We start from the raw sequence: 25,851 nt of genomic DNA, 5'->3' as shown, positions 1-25,851 counted from the left end.
CAGTAGGTGGACTGGTGACTGGTGAATTGCTCCTTGGTGTGACTGTGTGTGTGTGCGTGTGTGTGTGTGCGTGTGTGTGTGTGTGTGTGTGTGTGTGTGTGTGTGCCCCAATTTCACCAAGATGCTCACCAGAATATAGCGTTTACTAAAGATGAATGATTCATTTGTATCACCCCAAGCTAACAGATGCTATCAGAACCAGTATATGAATAATTGCTATAAGAACACTGTAACATATTCAACAGGTTCTAAGTAGGTCAATTTGGTTCAAGAATTAATTTTTCTAAACACATGTGATTTATTTTATTTATTTATTTATTTTACAGCATGCTTAGATCACACAACTTTCATGTTCAGGTATGACTTGTGTTAAAGCCACAGCTTTCTACTAAAAATGTCGCATTAACTTAATGTTTGCAAATTGACCATAAATGTTTGGTTAGAACGTTCTAGTAACCAAAGGCTCCTCGAACCATAACCTATACATTTACCATCTCACTGCAGGGGTTTAGTCCTTTGTTTCTCCTTTCTCTCTGTCCCCAAATGATCTAATACTTCCTCTTGGCAAGAGTGCATCACTGGATGTGAAAGCTGCTACTGAGATATTTCATGTGGTGAAAGTGAGGCTATGTAGTATTTCAAGAGGTTTCACAAGGCTTGTAATGGGGGAGTGTGAACATAGCTTTTGATGTAGCCTGGCTGTCTGCGTGAATGTGTGTGTGTCAGTTGGTGAGTAGAGGGGTGGGGGACTTCAGTAACCTTCAGAGTGAATGAAATAATGCCAACCCATCTGCTTCATCCTCTCCAGTGATCAATAGCCTGACAACTCACTAAATCACACACACACACACACAATTTATAAAAGTGTATTCTGTTTTTACATTCAGCATTCTCAGATCAATCTTGTCTTACTGTCCATACAAAATTGCTGTCACACTGAAACATGGTTGTTTTGGAGTAGTGATTTAAAATGAATGTTTTACTTATGCATGAGGACATCTTCGGCATTGAAATTGCTGTTCAGTTTATGACCATGCCTTGTATTACACTAGTGCAAAACATTAAATATGCTATGGCATGCTTGATTCATGCATTTGTGGACATGCATGGCCCTAATTTTAGTTACTTCCATAATTAGATCCTTTTTTTTAGTCTGTCACTATCACAATGGTCCTCTCATTCAGACTGCTGTAAGATATCTTTCACTTCTTTAGTGATGGACTTTGTAGGCCTTGTCAGATTTAAGGCCCTAATGGAGCTGTGAATTATTTATATAATTCTTTGTATGAAGCTGTCTAATCAAGGCATGAACTTTTTTTTTTTTATGAAACAGAGTAAAAAGGGAAAGTCATCTGATCTGGCCTCAATAACAGAAACTTTTGTTTTATTTTATTTGGGTAGGGGACAGTGCTTGAAGCTATTTAACAAATTATGATATGTGACCTAATTAGGTTTTACAAATGAACTGGGGTGCACTGATTTCATAAATGGAACATAATTGGGGAAAAACGAATACTTCTGGCACTTTCAGTTGTTCTACATATTGCTCAAGGCATTAGAGAGGCCTTGTTTGTGTTCCTTTTTTTCTTTCTCAGTACCTCGGTGCTATTTTATTGTGCATACAGGATATCTGTATTTGAAATTGAGTCTACTTTTAATAAAAAAAGAAAAAAAGAAAAAGAAGAAACAATCCTGCACATCTAGTATCACACTGCATTGAAATAAAATTGTGTTCTAGAAATTTTCATTACCTCTTGACAGAACCAACAGACGTATTCAAAGTTGTTCTGTTTTTTTCTTTTTGCCCCTGAATACAGATTTACTCCTTGCGTATTTTCCATCCACCCTTGCTCACCTTCTCCCTCCGGTAGCACGCTGATAGCTTGCAGCAGCTTTCTGCTTCCTGGCTACAGATTGGATTTGGTGGCCAAGTCTGACTGCCAGGACTAATGCGACCCTGGCTCTGTGTTCCTGGAGCTGTCTCACACCTCTCACACACCACAGGTTTTCCATTCGAGACCACAGCTCTGGTTCCTTTGAAGGGCATGTCCACAGCTCAGACAGACACGGACAGAGAGGGAGGTTTAATCTAATCAAATGCAAATGGAACAGGCAGTAAAACGGGAACAGAATCACTGAGCAAGCGGGACACGGGGTGACTCATGATTCCATGAGAGAGGGTTTGAGATGGTGCTTTGACAGTCACTGAATTAGTGACAGCTTGGCTGATAATGGCTCTTTATTATGCAGAGAGATACTTGTGAGATCCGCTTGAGATTCACTAATAAACCATGAAATCTCTTTCATGGAATGCTTTCGTATAAACCGTGCAACAATGTAACTGACCAGGAAAAGTACCATTCTTAAACCTTTAGCTTTACCTAAACAGTAACAACGTTCTGAAACATTATGTTGATGTCAGAGTAGCTCAGTTCGGTTTGACTCTTTGGACTGTCATGTGCTACCTTCATTTCTAACTGGCTAGCTGGATATTAAAGGGGCAGCAAGAAAAGGAGGTGGAAATCTTCCAGAGTCTCCACTTGGTGTCTTCTTCTATATCACACTGCCATCCTTCTAGCCAGCAGGAATCCCTGGGCCAAGCTGTTCTACCAAGGAAAATTGGCACGGACAGGTTAACGTAGCCATACTGCTCCGGCCTGGACAGAATAATGATTAGTTATTTTTATCCATTAAGTATGTGCAACACAAGCATAACTCCAGAGTTGAGATGCATGTTTGTGTTGATTACACTCAAACATTTCCAGTCAAATGTTTTTAATCAACTGATGGTTGTTTTATTACAGTTTAATCACTGTTATTTCCACTGACCACACAGTATGAATAAAAAATCATCTGATGATAAAATGTCATCAGAATATCAATTAAAAAAATGAAAACCAGATCTTTGTGATACTTAATATCCTAATGGTGCTTTAAATGAGTGCCAGAATGACCTGTTAAGCCTAATAGACAGTATTATGATCTGCTGTAAAACATTATCCAATCTTATCCATCTGTTATCCATCTGTTTAATTTGTTTAGTTAGTTTATTTTGAGTTTCAATAGACTATGAGGCATGGCTCCTACTTTGTTGGAATGAAAATCTACACCCACACTGACCCTTTCTGGACAGAAATGGATAACCCTAACATTATCTGTTCCCAATTAATAATTTCATTTATTTATTTATTGCTTTAATATGCTCCATATTTTAACAACACCACATCCAAATCCATTCTGGACATCATATTGCTTAAACACACCTGACTTCACTGACTGCACCTGTAACCTGTTTCCCAGTTCAGTTCATTCCCAGTGTATTTGTGCATCTTGTTTTCTTTAATCTTGAGACAAATTGTCTTGCATTTTTTCTGATTCTCAGATCGTTTGACACCTGCCTTCTTCCTGTTGAAGATTCTCTCTGCCAATTTGTTTTGAATCAAAAGCTTGCACTTACATCCTACTGCCTCTGCTTCACAAAAATGCTAAAATGTTGTTCAAAACTATTTCAATGCACTAGAGGTGTATATTCATCCATAGCTTCTGCTTTTCTCTGTTGTATGGGGTAAAGCAGAGATCTTGCATTGAATCCAGTTTCACACTTGTGCCTCTTATGTATTCGTTCCTCTTGAGAATTCTCACACAGACAGTAAGTTCCACTGTGGGCAAGCGTGTTCTCATACACTGCCACTCGAGCACACTTCACTAAACCAATGCATCCTAATAGAGGAAGCTGAAGATTAAAGCACCAAATGTGTTGTTTAGTAAATCAGCATCCTTGCATGTTGAAACAGGTTTTGCATATCAAAAGCTTTGGGATTACTTACTTAGAGGCACATAATGTTTAAGATTTCTTGGGATTTTGCAGGGTTTCATGGTTATTGTGGACGCTGCAATTGGCAACCTGTAAACATTTCACCTTGCTCTGCCATCTTACTCTAATTGCTCTATTGCTTCAAGTTTTCTTCTCAGGCATATATATATCAGCATACATACTGTATATACAGTATGTGTGTAATGAAAAATAATTTTATTAAAAAGAAATCCATAAAGCATTGCACAATAGACTTTATAATGATCTTTCCATTCATTCTTCAGTAACATCCAGGTCAGGGTTGAGATGGATTCAGAGCCGTTCCCAGGAACACTGAGCATACTGAGGTCAGACTATATCTTGGATGACAGACAGACAGATAGACACACACACACAGATATATTTACAGTTACTGAGAAAGCAGGTTCACGTGACTCACCACCTGTCTAAGTGTCCAAGGTAACTGTTCCTGTTATGTTTAGGGCAAGAAACGCCTTGTTGATGAGAGAAGACAGAGGATGGCCAGACTGTTTTGGGTGAACATGAAGGCTCTGCTATCTTCAAAAATCACCTTTTACATCCATAGTAAGCAGAAAAGCATCACAGAAAGCACAAGAAACAGAATCTTAATGCAGCTGAGCTATAACAATAATATCACTCTTGTCCGCCAGGAACATGAGTCTGAGGCTACAACGTAACGTAATGCAGAGTGTTGCACCACATTATTAATCACAAGTATTAGTATTGCTGGTTGTAGTGTGCATTATTGTGAGGGGATCCCTTGCAGTGAGAAACTGTAGTGACTGAGTGGGTGTTGTTCGTTTTTGGCACATGAGCTGCTCAGTTTTTCTGCCGTTCTCCAGGGAGCACCCACTGGACCTGTCAGTGAGGGAGATTTTGGCTCAGCTTACCCATGCTACACTGCTCTAGTCACACTTCAGCACTGTTCCCTCTCATGCACACAGTCACGTGACCCAGGTCCATCTCCTTGACAGACTGAACTTCAGGCTTTTAAGACAAGATACTACAGATGATAGGGTAACGTTCAGGATTTGGCAGACATAAAGGGAGAATGTTTTGAGTTTATTAATATTAAATAATATCAAGAAATGAATGTTGTATGTATTAGCTAACATTATATACCAATGTTTAGTAGGTAACTATATATATTATGAATGCTGCAAAGAACATTATCAGAAATTTGGTTTCTGAATTTTATCAGAAAAAAGGGATCTTTTTAGATAATGACAGTTATAAAGTGATTACATTTGCTGTGTTTCTCCCCCCTGTGCCTCTCAGCACCTGATGACCAACAGCATTCACGGTGAAAAATATCAGCCATGAGGACAACAAGTTTGTAAAATAATTACGCTGTATAGAAAATGTACACTGATTGTTTTTTACTGTTTATTGAAGATTATTGCTATTTCACAATTGCCTCTGCAAGCTAGTAAAGTGATTACACCCTCATATCTGAAATGGGGGAAATGTTCAGTTGTTGTTTAATTGGAAATTAAAGGGGAAAAAACATTTATTATATGCAAATTGCCATTTGTTTAATTAAATATGTGCAAATGTGCATTCTTAATAATACCATAAATTCTTTCGATGATGTTTATTTCGCCGTTAAGAAGACTTTTCAGAACAATTTGTTCGAAAGTCATTTCTTTAGTGTTTAATGAAGAAAACATATCCTGTTTATGACTATAGAGGTGACATTATAAATGCAATTTATTCAAAATTGTTATTTCTACTTGTATTATCATGGCTTGGAAAGATTTCTTTCATCTCTGATTTGTTTTACTGTTCGTGATTTACCTTGATAAATAGAAGTACCTTCTTTTATTTTTGCTATGCACCGAAGATATTTGGGTTTTAGATCAAAAGATTGATAGTTAGATTGATTGATAGTTGCGTATCCTTTGCTTGCTTGTTTTATGGGTTTCTCTTGTCAGTCTTCTCTTCAGGAAAATGCTGCTCAGTTGGGTTAAGGTCTGGTGATTTATACTTTTTTCACCTCCCCCCCCCCGATAAAGTCCACTGTAGTGTTGGCAGTGTGTGCTGGGTCATTATCTTGCTGAACGATGTAGTTCCTCCCAATTAGATCGGATGCATTTCTCTGTAAACTGGCAGACAGAATGTTTCTGTAGACTACTACCATCATGAAATACATTACTAAGAAGCATAAAGAAGCATGACTGATGAGCTTGTATGGTTTGGATCATAAGCAGATCCTTTTTTCTCCACACGTTGGCCTTTTCATTACTTTGGTAGAGGTTAATCTTAGTTCCAGGACTTTTGTGGCTCATCTCTGGGTTTCTTTGCCATTTCCACTCAGTCCTTCTGATACTCTCTGCTGATAAGTTTTTTGTATCTTCTGGAAAGCAATATCTTCTTTGAATGGTGGATTGCGATACCCTCACACCCGTACTGTGATGTTTGAGGGTTTTTTTCACCCCATCACCATGTGTCTCTCATCAGCTGCTGTTGTTTTCCTTGGCCAACATGCTCAATTTCTGGTTGTTAGCACACCAGTGATTTCTTTCTTTTTCAGGATATTCCAATTTGTTGTAATGGCTATGCCCAATGCTTGTGCAAGAGCTCTGATTGATTTTCCCTCTTTTCTCATCTTCAGAATGGCAGATCTCTAGACGTCATGTTGTTTCATCCCTTTTTAACAACATTGCAGTGTATTTAGGTGAAACACAAGACTCAAACCAAGAGCACTCTTGGGCAACAAGAGACACTTCTTAGTCAAATGTTCCTAACTTTTGGATCACTTGTAAAATTGGTGGGTTTAAAACAAAAGCAAAAGTTTCTAAAATTCAGATCTATGGTCTACTATTCCAAATGAAACCCAAAACTCTTCTGTATATAGCAAAGACAAAAGAAAAAAAGAGAACTGGCCATGCCGAGTCTTCAAGGGGACTGTATGGGGGACTTCAAAATAGGATTCGGATTTTTTTTTTGTCCTGCTCCACGTTAGCTTATTTTATCTAGTGGACATGCCATTGAGCATTCATTTAGTAATAATAGCTGTCCGTTTAATTAGGTTTGTCTGTTGGCCTGGTCTCTCGCAAAGCGGCTCAGCTGAATATAATGATTTACAAACTTCCTTCTGAAAATACCCTGAAATGAGATTAGTACACGTTGATGGATCTGTGCTGACAGAGTGAGGCTGCTCTGCTCTTATAAAAGACTTTATCTATAAAATTGATACTTGTATTATGCTGCACATTGGCAGGATGTATCGGATACTTGGACAAGGCGCATTAAAATAACATAATAACTTTTCTTTCCCCTATTGCTTTACAGAATCGCCATCTAAAGACAGCACACAATTCTCAAAAACTGTCTAGATTGCAGTATCTGCAGTTTGCACAGCACTTCATTTATTCAAACTTGTATAAATTTATAGAAGCCTATACAAGGACAACTCGTATAACTCATGTGACTGATTGCTATGCAGAGCTAAAGCTGTGCACTTGCTCAGTGCTGCTAAAACGTTACAAACAACTTTTTTGACACAACACAAATGATGTTGAAGGTGCAGGGAGACTTCATTCTTCTAAACAAAATACAGAATAACCAGCGATTTTATTGTCAGACATTAGCCTGTCAAACACTCTAGACTTGAATGACTGAATGACAGTGTAGACACCTTCATGTCCTGATTGGTTGGACGTCGGTAATCCGTATCATTTATTCTCCTGTTTACAGAAACTGGGGGACAGAAAAAAAAAAATCTCCTCTGAGCAGGATTTTATCAACATCTGCAAGAATGTAAAACCACCAAGGCCAAAAATATGAATATAAAAATGTTCCTGGTATAAAAGAATAATGACTGACCCCAGAAAAATCATTCACCTTGTAAAACTGCCAAAACAATATTACATATCATTTGGATTAATAATATTATTCACAGACCCAGGGTCTCCAAGTCAGTACTGAGCTTATATTAATGTATTCTTTGGATTTCGGATCCACTGCATCCATAATTAGGATACAGCGATTATTGAAGGTGGATGAATTTAAGATGTCTATCACTGGTAAGGTAGGTGACCCATATGAGATATGAGACTGCCCTAAAAAGAGAAGATAAAATCTATTCCAAAGATTTAAAAGATGAAAGATTTTGTACTTTCAAGGACTGACTTATCACTAGCCCGCATTAATATTCGAGGTGTGATGCATTTTTGGCATTCAGCTTCCGAAACGAATATTTCCATAATTATTTTAAGGGGCAGATGTAGCTCAGTGGATAAAGCATGGGTCTACTGTTTGGAAGATTGTGAGCGCAAATCCCAGCACTGCCAAGTCACTGCTGGTCCCTTGAGCAAAGTGTTCTTGAGCAAGGCAACTGCTCAGTTATACAAAAAATGCTGCTTTGGATAAGAGTTTCAGCTAAATACCACATAATAGATGCAGACTGAAATACAAAGTTAATGTATGAAAAAACAGAGTACTAGCTAGTGCAACTAGGCTTTTTCCCTGGTGTAAAGATCATTTAAATGTAATTTCAACCCACACTCCACTGATTATTACTTACAGTTTGAACACTGAAATGATTGTCAGTGGACTGAAAACTTTTAAACAATGCCATTTCTCTTATTCTTTCTGTAAACAAACAGCTGTTTCTTTATCCATCCTGATGTTTTTTGTCCCTGTGAGAGGACAACCATACAGTCTGCAACACATTTTCCCTCAACATCTGTGGTGCTTGGAGTGAAAGTGAAGCATGCAGGTGAACCAAGTTTCTTGCTGCGTTGTATATTCCCAGTCTCTGCTCACCATCCCTTGCTTTTTACAAGAACAGTAGGCAGAAATTGGGCACATACATGCCAGTGTATTTGATCCTGTTTATTTGGGGTTCATTAGATATTTATGAGCATCTGGGCAGCATGGTGAGCGTGACTGCTGCCATTTTGGCTTCGTGTACAGCCTTTTGCATATCCTGCATGCAACTTGACTAGTGCAGTTAACCAGCGTAAGTGAAAATAGTTTCATCTTGTATAATCTCGGGAAAATCGAGCCATGCCTCTTAACCCAGAACATTTCCACTGCACTACTCAGTAACAGACATTGTATTCTCCTGAAGCAGGATGCGGAAATAGATGGCTTTAAATTCACTAAATGATCATTCAGAGCTTCTTTTTTTTCCCTTTTCTTTCTTGTTTGTCCGTGACTCACACTTCCTCCCGTACGCGCATCTCTGGGCACAAATCTGTGCTGCTGCTCTGCTATAGCAATGCAGTAGAGAAACCATGATTATTCAGATGTAACATTTGTCCAGGCTCATATGGCAGCACCGGCCAATCGATAAAGTGTCTCAAAAGGGTCTTTGAATGCAGAGAAATAACCTTGTCCTCCATGCCAGAGTTAGCTACACCCCCCTTTATAAAGAGAATAGGAGCTGTAATTCATCTGCAGCTCTGCAGATGTGCTCATGATTTATCGTTGCTCTCAGTGCAGTTTTCCATTTTCTAAATTATCACACAAACTTGTAAAAACTTTCAGACAAGCCAACAATAAAATGAATGCACAGTCTTGATAAGGAAATTTGTGGAGAGCTACGTTAAATGGAACTACAGACACAGCACTGACTGGGCCTTTCCTATTATACTTGAATCAAGTGCTGATGTCCTCTGTGTATATTTGAGGACATTAAGTGCACTGTCCCATGCTTATACTGCAGTCCCTCTGAGAAACATATCCTCTCTGGTCCATAAGGTCTGAGTGGCTCTGGTAATGAAGGATGCCATGGAAATTCCTTCTTTACCAGTACAATTAAGTGTAATGATGTTGTGGTGGTGGGCGCATGCCGCATGGTGAATATCTGTGATTGATGTCCTGCTGAGGACTAACCGAATTGCTTTTGTTTCCGCCCACAGCCTAAGGTGAGAGCTGGAAGGTTGCTGTAGAAGTAATAATTACATATAGCACTTTGATGCCTCAGTGTCTACTTTTCCTGTACGCTAATGGATCCTAATGTAGATAACACATGCGTGTTCTTCACTCACTGCAATAATGTTGTGTCAGGTGTCATGTAGACAACAAATATGATTCTCCAGGGGAACTGTTTTCTTTGCTATAGCTGCATGACTAAGGGTATAAATCCACTGTATAATAGATTGTTGATTTAAATTGTCATAAGATAAAAATTAGCACTTAAATTATTTATTGTAACATTTAAATAGATGAAGAACTGAAGGCATATATATTACGTTTTCATTATTCCTAAAACTTGAATTCTGTATAGCAAACGGGTGACAAATTAAAGGAAAAACCAACATAAAGTGTATTTTTTGTGTGGTTTTTAAACTGAACTATATTAGAGGAATGAACACCTTTGTTGAAGATTTTCCCTGATTTCATATTTGATGAATTGTCTAAAACACTGGCCCCAAAATGTCTTCAGTTAAGTGGAGATGAGATGGGGTGACCGTGCAGGCCAAAATATATCATTTAATCATGTCCATTCTCTGTCAAGTCATGTGGAGGTCATCTGGGAAGAGACCACTCCTGTAAAAATGACAGAAATCCTTCATTACAGGATAAAGATGATCAATAGAACAGTGTATTGATTTGAAGTAAACGTTCCCTCTTAGGAGGCAAGTGGACCCAGACCATGGCAGCAAAATAAATAACTCCCACAGAATAACAGTGCCATGGTGTTTTCCTTTAATTTGTCACCCATCTGTATATAGCAATGAGAGGATAAGCATTTTATAGTCATTATCTATGCCTTATGGGGTCTACTGCATGTATTTCACATTCAGACAAACGTCTGTTTATCTCAAGCGAACAGATTGTTGGTAGTTTAAGTAACCTCTTACTGAAAGACAATTAAATGTAACAACCTTTCACACTATAAAACCTTTACATAGCAATTTCTACCCAGCCTATTGAAAATATAGATTTATCAGAAATAAATATGTGCAGATATGAAATTTCCATATCATATTATTTGCTTAAGCTTTTATCATTGTTTACAATATTATCACTATATTGTATTTTGGTAAATAACTACATAATTACTGGCACCTGTTTTGCTGGCAGCAATTTAAAGAAAACCTCAGCAGGCATTGCATTCAGCTCGGTGCCTTTAGACGTCACTTATACGCAAGCTGTGCATGTGACTTTTGTTGCACTCGCTATAACATCTCGACTCGGATAAGAACACAACTGGGAGTTTTAAATAGACCTATAGTTTGAAAAGTGAGACTAGTCAGCTCACTCTTTTTTTTGTTTGTTAATAAATTGCCTTTACTAAGAAATACACATGCAATGCTGCTTTCAAAATTGTGCATTATATCTTAGCTATCTTATGCTGCCTTTCAATTAGGACAGACCTCTTCTACCTACCTAACATGATTGTGCATGTTATATATATCTTCATTGCCATATTGTATAACTGATTATCAGCACATGCCTAATCAGAACTAAAACAAGAACATGGTTCAGTTTGATCAGTTAAGCATACATTAATAAATAGAGTAGCATGTTACATATGAGTAGTTTACACAAAACCAAAGGGTTCAGTTAGTCTTAATTCTGAAAATATATTAACCTTATTTGAAACGGAATAGAATGCCGACGGATGTTGACGTAATCAGTTCGACGATGTGACAGACATGGCTGTTTCCTTTGTGTAATAATTAAAAAGAATCACAGTATAGTCCAGCTAAAGTTTGTATTGATTTTGTGTTTTAGAACTTGCTTTGTTTTTTCATCTCAAAGCCTCTCTGTCCATCAGTCTGAATAGGAAATGGACATCATCGTGGCTCATGGCTCAGCGGTCCACGTTCATCCTGCGAAGCTTCTCGGGCAGGTTGTCCTCGGGCCGGCCGCCAGCCGAAGGCAGCTGGTTAAGGTTGGGACCGGGCAATGGAGTAGGCATTAGAGGCAGTCTGTGATGCTCCAGCTCTCCTGCTGACAGGATGTGTGGCTCTGCCTTAATCTGGTTGTTGGACTCCTCCAGCCTGGCTGATGAGCGTAGGGGGTCGCCTGTGTTGGATGTTTTTTCAGCTGCTTGTGTACTGCTGGCTTTCCCGCCATCTTTACCGTTTCTGGAGCTCATACGCTGGAGCTTGCTGGGCAACCTCGAGCCTGTTCCGTCAGTGTGGGACGCACCATCAAGGGAGAAGATGCGATCCCTGCGGCTTCGTGGATCTCCCGGAGTCGGGGTGAGTGGAGGAGCAGGGGAAGGGAGGCAAGATGATTCCTCCTGTTCCTTTACACTGTAAGGAGGTGTGGGCACCTCAAAGGTGCTGTGGAACTGTGAGTAGTCCACTCGGAAGAAACCCTCTTCCAAAGACATAACAGGAAGGAATCTGTGCCCCCACAACACCTCGTCCTCTGTGTAAGATGTCCGAGCCTGGCACGTCATACCTGAGAGAGAGAGAGAGAGAGAGAAAAAGGAAGGGAGGGAGAGGGAAAGAGAGAGTAGGCAATCAATCCAGCATGGAAAAAGATAGCGCAGTGAAGCACTGCTTTTACCTTTGAGTGCATCTATATTTATCTTGGTTTTCTCTGACCACATAATGGCTTGCCATGAATCATTTAGTCCCCAATCTATTTTGTTTGTCTAGTGATCTCAGTATGATGCTAACCTGTGGTTTCCACTATCCCTTCAAGGATAACAACAATCTCAAACTGCTCACTCATGAGTGAGCGCTGTGAGAGGTCGAAGAACGGGCTCTTGGGATTAATCTCATGGCAGATGGTGAGAGGAGAGACGAGGAAGAGTTGGTCGGCGCCCGTTCCAAACCCAACGTCCAGCTCTCTTTGGTCCAAGGGCAGAAACTCCCCCTCAGGTGTCTGACGAGACTGCAGTAGAGGAGACAGAATAAGAAATGCTACTCAGGTAATGCCCTTTTCAAAAGTGCTTTTCCCCTGGTATCTGGATGAGTGCCAGACTTTCTTCATGAACACAGGTGCCATGTTACAATTTCTGTTCTCTTTTCGTTCTCATCCAAGAGCAGATGCCTTGAAATACACAGAACAATCAGTTAGATTAAAGTGTGAATGAAGTCAATGGAGAGCTTAATGTGCTGTTTCAGAGTAATAAATTAACTCCAATGTGAAGACAGAAAGGGAGAGTGAAACCCTCAGGAGATGAAGAGCAGCAAAAGACTACCTGGATCTGATGTTACCCATTAATCTTAAAGATCCCATGTAACATACTGAAAATCTGTAATTTAGATTTGAGGTCATAAATCAACATAAGCAACACCGTTTTTTATCATCTGCATCATTGCCAAGCTCAGTCGTCAGTGGAGATTTGCTGATGGAGTTTTAAATGGAGTGTTTTCTACTAATTCATGACAAATTAGGGTAACAGTGACTTCCTACAAATTTTCTATTCTCATTAAACTTAGAATATGAATCCACGCATATGTTTATATTACTACTACTACTACTACAATAATAATAATAATAATAATAATAATAATAATAAGTTTTTAATAATATTATTAAAAAAATAATAATAACAATTATTATTATTGTTGTTGTTATTATTATTTTTATTTATGTATTTATTTATTTTTACTTATCTACTTATTTATTTTCTTCCTTCCTTACTTATTCATTCTTTCATACTTATCTGTGGGATTATCTGGGCCACAATAGCAGGTGAGTTAAAATGGTCCCACACTATTTGTATTTCGCTCATGTCATATAAGAATGCATTTATTTCTTCAAAATGCACTCAACACACAGTTCCATTCCATTCACAGGACACAAGGTACAGCCTTTGTAAAATACAGAGCTGAACACTGAGACTGAATAACAATAAGGCAGAACTATACATAACACTTCTAGTACAGTTTCGCTACTTATCCTGGTATCAGGTATCAGTTATTTGCTGGTATTTGTTCTCATTGAAAATGCTCTGACACAAACAGCCGATTTCATACTACATCAAGTGGTGCAAGTCTAAAGGACAGACAGCATGAAATTACAGATCTAAAAAAAACAAAAAAACACTGCAATCCTATGATAATATCAAGAGCAGGTATTAAAATAGTATTTCAGCCAGCCTGTGCATGTAGAGCAGTATCATTGAGTGTGGTTATTGAAGAGCGCAAGGTGCTACATTGTGAGCACACAAATGTATTCGTGAAGCAAGTGTACAGAGAAATTTTAGTGCATAAGGGTACTTCTGTTGTGTGAGAACTGAGACACACTTGCTCACCAGGGTCTACACTTTGCTCACATATCAAGGTGGAGTTCACAGCACTTGTTAATGCTCTGTGCCACTCTTCTTAGGGGCCAAAAAATGGAATTTGTGCCTGTTTTGTTGTGTCCATGTGCACAGTGGTTGTTAATGACTCATATGTAAATAGACACTTTAAGAAGTTTAAGTAGTTTTACATAAGTTATTTTTTTATGTAGCATTCATAAGAAAGTTCCAAAAAAACCCCAAAACAATTATTTTCTTTAGCCTACAAATGCTTTAAAAAAAAAATCTTTAAAAACTCAATAACAAATATCGAACCCATTTCTGCTCTCTGAGATGCCCCAAGTGTTTGTCCTAAAATTTACAGGCCACTAAAATTCTTCTAAGGTAAAAAAAAAAAAAAAAATCTCATTCTGAAAGCCAGCAGTGTCCTGACTCATTTTATATCAGACTTAAAATAACTGGTTTGTTTATACTGATTAAAAACGTCCCCTAAGACGATTTCCATTCTGTCTGTGGACTGGAACACCAGTGTACTGGTAAAAAAAAAGGGTTAAACACAAAACTCAGCGAGAGGTAGCATATGGCAGCAGGCAACATGAACAGAGCTAAATGAACTGTTCCATAATGCACCTGATTGTTAATACGATGGAGGTTACTCATTTCAGTATCCCTAATGATAAGGAGCGAAACACATCCTCTTGTAATTGTACTCAGCTGAAAAAATGGTATTGAGCCATACCTAGCTTAAATCATTCCAATATGTAGACTTTAGAGATGTGTCTTTGCAAATGAACATAAGGGACCAGTGGGAGAGTGGGACAGAGCTGGCTGTATGCGCTTGCCGCTCCAGATGGTGAACAGACTGAACTGCACTCGTGGTGGTGTACCCAGACCAAAGGGTGAGACTTTTCACAGGATAGACACAGTACCCACACATTGTCCTTGCTGTGCTGTAAAAGAAACAGCTTCCATACAACCAGATAAATATCCTTATCCAGACCACTGTACAATGCATGCTCACACACGTACAAGCTTTTTCACCAGACAACTGAAGCAGAGGGAAAGATTCATTTACACTACAACACCCACAGAGTAACAAGAGGAGGTCATCCATCAGGTTGAAAAATGTCTGATACCAGCTGTTATTATTTCTGTCAAAGTAATGGCACTCCTGTGGTTATACACCTGCTAATCAAATTTAACTCTTACATAAAACTGCCACCTTGCTGGAATATGTGTCACTTGATATTTGGACAGAAAACATTATGAACATTCGTGTGCACTGCACTTTCACTGAAACACTGGAATAAGGAGTATGTGAATCAAGGCACAATTCAGTTGAAAGAAAAATCATAAATCTGAAGTTCAGTAGCCCTGAAGGAACTCGGCAAGCTTTCTGAAATTGAGCGCTGAGGGGTAGCGGTAATGCTAATGTACAGGTCTGAAGTCCTAGTTCACAGTGCAGAATCTGTCTCTGGTAATATTTAATAGAGTGCTATGGAAGGAATTCTCATCTCTTTTCCAGGACCCAGCAGAGGCAATGTTAAAACCCTGCTGTTCCAACCCTAAATCTTTAATCTTCATGCTATTTCATCTTCACAGACCGAGATACACATTCACACACTTTGTTGTGCTTCCCTAATATTTATAGTCTATGTTTCCAGTCTTGTCATAAAGACCATAACAAAGGACAAAACCACAGCTAAGATGAAAAAAAAAATAGCGTAAGGCTAAGATCACAAAAATGGGCTCAGTGCTGTGGTTTCTCTTGGTTACTTTGGAAATCATTTCAAGGATTACAAATCAAAGCTGTAATACACGAACTTTATTATAGACATGACACAGACGCTGCTAAGCTGAGCAGATTGCAATTAGCTCTTTAGGTCTAACCCTAACAGTCAGTGCTGCAGGAGAAAACGAGCTAATTTCCATTTAGAAAAGCAATAATGATAGGACTCCCAAGTAGCGTAACAGAAAAGCCTTTGCTCTGTCATCAGGATAGCACAAGTTTAAACCCTGACAATTCTACAGCCATCTGCGATACGGAGACTTAGACAGCAAAATTGGATACAGCATTGCACTCTGTGCTCTCTCCCCTGTCAATCAGAGCAACACTAGCCAATTAGCCAGTTGTGGGTGTCTGTTACCTCGTGTATGGTTAATCAGTGCTCTCATCTGAGTGTGTTCGGCTGTTCTCTGATATAGATATGATAATGGTCATAGAATAAGCACCTGCAAGCCCTCACCCTCCCAGGTTAAAGGTTGCTGAGTGATACAGTAGAACAAGTTGGTGGATGGGAACTGGCAAGATACACTATATGGCCAAATGTTTGTGGACACCTGACTATCACACATATCCAAATTTAGTGCCCTTATTGATGATAAAAAACAACCTCCACTCCTCTGGACAGACTTTTGGAATAGATGTAGATGTGGGGATTTGTGTCTATTCAGCCACTAGAGCATTAGTGAAATGTTATTTGAGGAAGCCTTCAGTGCAGTCAGAGTTTCAGTTCATCCGAAAGGTGTTCAGTGAGGTTCAGGTCAGGGCTCTGTGCAGGTCAGATAGAGTTCTTCTACAGCAACCTTGTAAAATCATGTCTTCATGGGGCGTAAACATGTTTGGGCCTCTTACAAAGCATACAAAGACATTCAATACAAATGTGTGCCTCCAAATTTGTGGCAGCAGTTTGGGGAGAAACAACATATGGGTGCAATGGTCAGTTATCCACTAACCTTTGGAAATATAGTATGTATTGTTGCCCTAAAATTGTTTGTTTCACAGTGATTCACTCACATTGTGTACCCAAAACTGGATAAAATGTGTATGTCTCAGATAAGAACACAGGTATGGCACACAACAGAAAGTGCTTAGTTTGTGGGTTTAGTTAGACTGACTGCTAGAATTCAGACCTGGCCTGTAGCTGAGTGTGGAAATGATGCGTCAGTCTCGACATAAAACACAATTATCCATGTCTGTTATTTTTTACTTCTTAAAAGAAAATTGATTTAGTGACCTTTTTTGTGGTGGGAATGAATATTATTTTTTTGTAATACAATAAGACTTCACTTGAGACAGGAGATAGGGTCTGAGTATAATAAACAAAACTTACACAAAACAATCCAATTACTATAAAATATAAACAATAAATAATCCATAACATGTTCGCAACCATGTCATATTCATGTCAAGTTAATGCTGGTTCTGATAGAAAGGTGTCAGAAGACAGTGCATCACAGTTTGTTGCTTATGGACTAGTCAGGGTGCCCATGCTGACCCCTGTGCACAGCCAAAAGTGCCAACAAATAGACACATGACCATCAGAACGTATGAACGGAGCCATGGAAGAAGGTGGCCTGGTCTGATCAATCACATTTTTTTAATTCATGTGGATGGTGGGGTGCGCATGTGTCGCATACCAGGGGAACACATGGCACCAGGATGTGCCATCCATGTGGATGTTATTTTGACACGTACCACCTGCCTAAGCATTGTTCCAGACCATGTTCACCCTTTCATGGAAACGGTATTCTCTGATGGCTGTGGTCTCTTTCAGCAGGACAATGCACCTTGCCACAAAGCAAAAATGGTTCAGGAATGGTTTGATGAGCACAACAACAAGTTTGAGGTGTTGACTTGGCCTCCAAATTCCCTAGATCTCAATCCAATCGAGCATCTGTGGGATGTGCAGGACAAACAAGTCCGATCCACCTCCCAACTTACAGAACTTAAAGGAACTGCTGCTAACATCTTGCTGCCAGATGCCACAGCCCACCTTCAGCACACTAGGGATCTAGTGGAGTTCATGCCTCGTTTGGTCAGGGCTGTTGTGGCAGCAAAAAGGGGACCAACACAATATTAGTCATAATGTTATGCCTGATTGGTGTATTACTAATGTGATAATTCTGTTTTACCTGTGTTAACTTAATCTAAAACGTAAATTTTACCTGTTTGCACTGCTCTGGCTTTACAGGTGTGGGCCAGATTTGGGTCATTATTCACTCTGTCTGTTCTATTTCACTGGATTACTCAGTCATGTTTGGTTTTGTTGATTCATGATGAATAATGTTGTATGAAAAGGTATTCCTGAAAGTGAAAGATGTCCCCTTTTCAGCTTTCTGTAAATTGTATGTTCGTTATGTGTAGAACACAGTCATTTTTCAAACATCTCAGATGTGATTTAATTCATAATAGCAAGCATAGGTTGAATAAACAACCTGCATGACCAACCACAGGATTTCTGTAATCAACTACACTCATCTGTATACCTGTACACCTGCTCATTCATGATATCTAATCAGCTAATCATGTGGCAGCAGTGCAATGCATAAAATCATTCAGATAGGAGCCAGCAGTTTGTGTCATTTTCATATAAACCATTAGAATGGAGATCTCAGTCGTTTTGACCGTAGCATGATTGTTGGTGCCAAAAGTGCTGTTTTGAATATTTCTATATCTCCTGAGATTTTCACACACAACAGTCTCTAGAGTTTTCCTAGGATCATCCTGTAAGTGACAGTTCTGCAGATGGAAATGTCTTGTTGAGGAGAGAGATCAGCAGAGAATAGGCAGACTGGTTTGAGCTGACAGTAACTCAGATAATCACTCTGTACAATTGTGATGAGCAGAAAAACATCTCAGAATGCACAACACATCCAAACCTTCAGGCAAATTAGCTGAAACAGCAGAATACCGTATTAGGTTCTGTCAGCCAAGAACAGAAAGCTGAGGCTCACCAAAACTGGATAGCTGAAAACTGGAAAAACGTAGCCTGGTCTGATAAATCACGATTTCTGCTGAGGCTCACAGATGGTTGGGTCAAAATTCGGCTCCAACAGCATGAATCCATGAACCCAACCTGCCTTGTGTCAACGGTCCAGGCTGGTGAAGGTTGTGTAATGGTGTGGGGAATGTTTTCTTTGCACCATGTTAATCATCACTTGAATGCCACAGACTATTTGTGTATTGTTCAAGTCCATGTGCATCCCTTCATGACCGTGATTTACCATTCTCTAATGGCTTCTTCCAGCTTGATAATGCACCATGTCAACAAACAAAAGTCATCTCAAACATGACAATAAGTTCAGTGGCCTTCCTAGTCAATCCAGTAGAACACCTTTGGGATGTGAAAGGGAGATTCACAGAATGAATGTCAAAGATCGGCAGGAATCGCATCGACATGGCCCAGAATTTCAAAGGAATGTCTCCAACATCTTGTAAAAACATTACTTTGAGATTCTGGTCCATGTTGATCGATGTTTAAGTGCAAGATTTTTCATCACTCACCTGAAATGTCTCTAGCCAAGCACTGTGTTTTTAAAGCACACTGGGCCACTCGGAAAAACCGAACAGTCAGATCGTGTTAGTAAAAACGCCACACATTCAGCCTGTGCCTTTAATTTGGAGCAGTAACATATAAACCTGTTCAAAATGATTTGTCATTAGCTACAAAATTGTTGGCTAAACGGTGCTGACATTAAAAGTTTTAACTTTTGTTTAGTTCAGGTTAGGTACCTAAAGCAAGACTGAGCAGCAACAGACACTGATGCTGTAACAGTTGAAAAAGCAATAGCTTTCTTGCTCTAAGATGCACTTGCATTGATACGGAATTAAGCAAAATGTTTACATGGAACTGAGATGCTATAGTCCTTCCCAAGTTCATAAAAACAAAGTTAATATTTTTCACATAAAGAAGTCCTGAACTTTTCCAAATATTCTGACCAGCACATTTCCATAACTGGGACATTGTTATAAAAATATATTATTTATATTTAATACATTGTAATGTTTTAGTAATAGAACAAAAGGTGTACAGAATACTGAAGAGTACAGAATACTACATTCCTATATTACTATACTTTTACGCTACCTGTCAATTGCACAGTATGGGGAACGTTAATAAAAAAACAATCTGCAAGTCCTGTACACATTCACTTGTAAATCGTACATGGGCTTCAAGTTCCTTGAAACGTTTTTATTGCTCTAAAGAATAGGTACTCAAGCCACACGTCAGATTTAAAGAAGATGTGTTGAAGTGTAGAAGGAAGCATTTAATTCTTCCTCTCTTTATTTGACTATGCCGTTAATAAGACATATTATCTATATACTGTTGTTTGGCATCCTTTTGGAGCTTCTTATAACATAAACCCTTCTCTATGGGTTCCCTTTTATGTATAACACATAATTACAAATAAAAAAAAAACATTACCCCAATGCAGCACAAAGCTTAATAGAAAATTAGCCTACCTAAAACAACGGAAAAGAAAAACAATAAAACCATAACCATATAATATAAAACTTTATGTTGCTTGCACACAAACCTATAGTCCACATTGTAATAACAAAATAGACTAATATTAGAGAAAATACATCTCGATGATGTCACCCATACCCCCCCCCCAAATCCCCCCCAGCCCCCCCAAGTTGTTTCTTTGACAAGTCGCATCAGGGCATGATTCATGTTGTACCTGTATGTTTTGCTTCAAACTCAATGTCTATAGAGAAAATGAATGTGAAAATGACTTCCAAGGCCGTTGACAAAAAAAATCTATAGAACGCAATCTGTTGTACAAAACTCATATCATTCTAATGTAGTGAAGGCACGTCCTACTTTGCCGATTAATTAAGTTCACTCATGCGTCACACACTTGGCTCCCTTGTTTCTGTCATTGGTACAAGCCAAAATATGAGGCTAGAGAAAATGGAAAAAACCCTACAATGATAGTAAAGGGTGTAAATCTCTCAAGCTGGCCAGAGTGCTTACTCTGCACAATGATCTGGTGCAATGATGTGCTGCTACTGCTGCGGTTACTCAGACCTTTAATCTATTGTTCTTTGTTGATTATAGCACTGAGAGAGAGAGAGAGAGAGAGAGAGAGAGGGGGAAAGGGAAAGGCACCTAAAGTTAGCTGTCAGTCTCCTCACCTTCTCTGCAATGCACCTGCTCTCATTCACTGCTGTCAGCCACCAGCTGTCAATCACTTTCTACTCTCCCCAGACCCCAGAGTACACTACCCTAACCTCCCAACTCCCCCAACACACACACATGCTCTCCTGCTCTGAACATTATACTCCCGACTGATCTGTCCTTCAAGCCTGCACTTGTCTATTTTCTCCTTCACTTTTTCTTCTATTCTTCTAATCACCTCTTCCCCTGTCCCTCTTTCAGTCTGTCTCCCCAGTGCAAATTGGATTAGGAAGTCATGAAAGAATATACAACAGAGAACCATCTCGCTTAAACTGGTTATCTTTAAAGAAGTCTGTTTTTTTATTTTTTTTCATATAACGGTGAGTGTCCACACACACACACACTCGCTCTATCTAATGAAAAATTAATCTGAGAGCATGGCAGAAAGAAAGCCGCAGGCAGAGATATATTACATGCACAATTATTCTAACTGCATATATATATATATATATATTACATTCATTTATTCCAACTGCTTCTGAATATTAAATGCCATGGCTTGGCTATTCATGCAGTTTATCGTGTTGTAATTTATTGTTGCCATTAATTTAGTTTACACTTCATATTAGCATGAGTAACCTTGAGATGAAGTTCCAACGAGTGCTTGATGTAGCACATCTTTACCTCCCTGTCGCTCAAGCTGTTCCTCTAGGCTATAATTCAAAGGTATAACGATTCAATTCCTCAGGTTTAAAGTACGGAGTTCTGGCATTTTATGACAGCTTGCTAAGAACAGAGGAAATCGCCTATGTGGATAAGATATATGGACTCCACTGCATTGCTATTTGGGTGAAATTGATGCCTACAATGTCACTGCTTTAGGTCAGTCTATGTACTTTATCTTTGCCCTCACAGGATTAATGCTTGTGTCTAGCACATATGTGCTTATCCCATTAATTCACTTTCTTTTTTTTAAAATCATTTCATTAGTGTAAACCAGTCAAGCTGTCCTCATTTATACTTGTTGACAAGCATAAGCTCTTCTTATCAACAAAGATCAAAGTTGTGACAGGTGACAAATAATTGCTGCGTCCAGCTCATCTATTTCTTATGACATCCGTCAAAGTTCTCCGTTAGATAAATATCAACCAGAATATAGATCTTAATGAAAACACGTGGCTGACTAAGTTGAATGACGGGATGAACAGTGGTGGTTAGTTTTTTACTGATCCATTTGGGCACGGGAAATGAAGTAAAGATTAAATCAACACTGCTGGTTTGAGTGAGCGACACATATTCACGCATGTTCTCCATGACTGTTATTCCCAGCATTTATATGAGGAATACCACTTACAGTGCCCAAGACTACAGGATATTATAGTGGTCTATACTACATGTTTCTTAACTTTGTTGTACAAACATATAAAAGCCACTCATCAAAAGGAAATTAACAAACGCAGTCTGATTATATTAGGATCTTGTACATTAGGATATATAATACCTTATTAATAGTTAGCTTTACTGTGATACATACATACTTAATATGTTATTCCATGACTTTGTGGTATTGCTCAGGTTCCTAACTCTATAACAGTTAAAAGAAATCATTTTGTTGGTTGTGTCCAGTAACAAGGAGCTGAATCACAGAATGTTGTATATGAGCCACTATTCACTATACAGCTATTCTCATCACTGCTCCATGCCAGTTATTATAAATGTGAGGATGCTGATTTACATGTGACATCTTCAGTGCAGTTACTTTCTTTTCACTTTCCATGCACTTTTCTATTTTTACATCAGGTCTGAAAGTGATTGTCCAGCTGGATTCATATGACTCACTGAGGTGCCGATTCAGCACTGGTGATTATTTGTGCACATCACTAATAAACGAAATCTTGTATTCTTATAGAGGGGATTTCTGCGTTGTGCCTTGTTAGATAAGGACATAGCGCATGCATCGGGAGAATGTATTACCTTGATGAGCTTGCACCTGATTTGAGCAGATACCATGTGGCTGTTCCTGAGGTTCCCCACGCGGAACATGAGGCAGAGTTTGCCGTCCCGCTGTGAGATCACGGCGTCCTGGCTAAACATGAGCGTCTCGGCGCGCTTCTTCGGCTGCGACATCTTAATGAACATGCAGCCTATGAGAAAGGCGTCCACTATGGAGCCGAGCAGAGACTGGAACAGGAACAGGATGATGCCCTCAGGACACTTCTCCGTAATGTAGCGATACCCGTAGCCGATAGTGGCCTCGGTCTCGATGAAGAAGAGGAAGGCGGAGGGGAAGTTGTACACGTTGGCCACGCACGGCGTGTAGTCAGGGTCGTGGCCGCGGCCGAGGTCTCCACGTGCGTACGCTATCAACCACCACATGGAGGCCATAACGAGCCACGCCACCGTGTAGGTGAGCAAGAAGATGAGCAGGTTCCAGCGCCACTTCAGGTCCACCAGCGTGGTGAACAGGTCCGACAGGTAGCGGCTCGTCTCGCCGCCCAGGTTGCCGTGCTGCACGTTGCAGCGTCCGTTCTTCTCCACGAAGCGCTGCCTCTTGCGCTTAGCAGGAGCGGGGAAAGGCGCACCTCGGGTTGTGTTCACAACCTGGTATTCCTCGCCAAATTTCCTTCTGATGGCTGACATAGTTAGCGGAATGTGTTTTTCTTTTTTGTTTTGTTTTGAAAAAGTGCCACTGAAGTTGTCGTAAAAAGGGCTATTTGCGCTCCGCGCACCTCACACAATGCTGTTTCATTCCGAGTTGCAGTTTAGACTTTGTATTAAATAAACAGACTTCTTCAGAGCAGCAATCCATACATGATCAAATAAAATGCAAAAGGAGCTGCACATTGTAAGCTCATCTCCGGTCCTTGAACTTTATACTGCATCCTCTTCTAGGTCAAAGCTCACCTTTCTCACATTTTTTTTTATTTCACGCACTTCTTTTATTTTTTTTTTCTTTATTGCAAGAATGAGAAGGGTCCTGTCTCTTGCCTGACTCGGTTCCCTTCTGGTGCGGTGTGTGTCCTCTGCGCGCCTCCACTGCGCTGCTGTACTAAACACACTGACCTGATACACACACTGCGGCGATCGGTGACAGTCTACCCCGTGGCGCGAGCTCAAAAATTTACGTCCTTTTTTGAATTCAGCTCCTTGATTGGACGTTGAGCGGAGTATGGGCGTGGCCTGCGAGTGAACAACGCCATAAAGTCAAGGCGTTACATCTCTCTCTCGCGCGCGCGTGCGCGCGCTTTCATCCACTTAAACCCAACATCCTGCCTTTCTAGCTAAGAACCTCTATCTGTGTGATAGTAAACGATCACATTTCCATTTAACAATCGGGTTTAATTGTTAAAAAAAAGGTGCACTACAAGCCAACCCTTATGATGAAATAGAAGCAAATAAATAAAGCAGGCAACATAGTACCTGTTGTCCAAATAATTTAATAACATAAATCAGTCAAAGAGAACTGTCTTGGAATGCAACACATTTTAATAAACTTGGATTTTAATAAATATGGAGTAAATGTTGCTCTGTGAAACTAAGCAGGAGTCTACTTGGCAAACAGATGGAGAAACTGCAATACATCATATATATAAGAACATTTTCCCCCCTCTGGTTGATTAGCTACACTGGCCATATAACCTAGCTTTAGACCGACTGTTATTATATAAGTGTTCCACCTCACAGTTTGAAAATCCTGGTTTGATCCTGATCTCAGGTTACTGTTACTGTACACCGATCAGGCATAACATTATGAGCACTGACAAGTGAAGTGTATAACACTGATTATCTCCTCATCATGGCACCTGATAGTGGGTGGGATATATTAGGCAGCAAGTGAACATTTTATCAGTCAAGTCAAAGTCAAAGAAGCTTTATTATCCTCAAAGTTGATGTGTTAGAAGCAGGAAAAATGGGCAAGTGTAAGCATTTGAGCGAGTTTAACAAGGGCCAAATTGTGATAGCTAGACCACTGGATCAGAGCATCTCCAAAACTGCAGCTCTTGTGGAGTGTTCCCGGTCTGCAGTGGTCAGTATCTATCAAAAGTAGTCCAAGGAAGGAACAGCAGTGAACTGACGACAGGGTCATGGATAGCCAAGGTTCAGTAATGCACATGGGGAGTGAAGGCTGGCCCGTGTGGTCTGATCCATCAGACGAGCTACTGTTGCTTAAATTACTGAAGAAGTTAATGCTGGTTCTGATAGAAAGGTGTCAGAATACACAGTGCATGACGGGTCAGGGCTGTTTTGGCAGCAAAAGGGGGACCAACACAATATTAGGCAGGTGATCATAATGTTATGCCTGATCAGTGTATATGGACTTTTACATGTTTCCCCTGTGTTAATGTGACTTTACACTGGGTTCTCTGTTTTCTTTTCACTGTCCAAAACATGCAACTAAGCAGACTGGCTACACTAGATTGACCCAATGTGTGAGTACATGGAGCCATGTAACTGACTGACTGCCATCCTATTCAGGGTAAAGTCTCAGACCTTGCACAAGGTGTTGCAAAGATAGGCTCTAAAATCTTCCAACTATGCCTTCACAATGAGAAACCCGAAGGCACAAGAGCCTGTATTTGTACAAATCCAACAATACAAGCTCATATGTTGCCATCTACTGTTTAAAGAATGTACTTTGCTTGAGAATACAGTGAAGCGGACATGGATATGGCAAGTGAGCACATTTTTTAAAGAAATGTGCTAAATGTGATATTCATATACAACCAGAAAATTACAATCCTGATTAATTATATGAAAAATGTAAAAAAAAAAAAAAATTTAAAAATTAAAAATCAGTGTGATATACACCGATCAGGCAGAACATTATGAGCACTGACAGGTGAAGTGAATAACCCTGATTATCTCCTCATCATGGCACCTGTTAGTGGGTGGGATATATTAGGCAGCAAGTGAACATTTTGTCCTCAAAGTTGATGTGTTAG

General features: G+C 39.6%; 1 protein-coding gene across 1 annotated transcript; it reads right to left on the bottom strand.

The window, feature by feature from the left end:
- Positions 1-5,191: 5,191 nt before the first annotated feature.
- kcnj19b (potassium inwardly rectifying channel subfamily J member 19b) lies at positions 5,192-23,990 on the bottom strand. The gene is made up of 3 exons (XM_058407326.1): positions 22,883-23,990; positions 12,427-12,643; positions 5,192-12,205 (listed from the first exon to the last, which is right to left on the bottom strand). Exons 1-3 carry the CDS (start codon positions 23,546-23,548, stop codon positions 11,607-11,609), a joined length of 1,482 nt encoding a protein of 493 aa, XP_058263309.1. The 5' UTR covers positions 23,549-23,990; the 3' UTR covers positions 5,192-11,606.
- Between the last annotated feature and the right edge of the window lie 1,861 nt (positions 23,991-25,851).

Source organism: Hemibagrus wyckioides, linkage group LG13 (genome assembly GCF_019097595.1).
Source record: "Hemibagrus wyckioides isolate EC202008001 linkage group LG13, SWU_Hwy_1.0, whole genome shotgun sequence".
Taxonomy (NCBI): domain Eukaryota; kingdom Metazoa; phylum Chordata; class Actinopteri; order Siluriformes; family Bagridae; genus Hemibagrus; species Hemibagrus wyckioides.
This window is presented reverse-complemented; position numbering and strand designations above follow the sequence as displayed.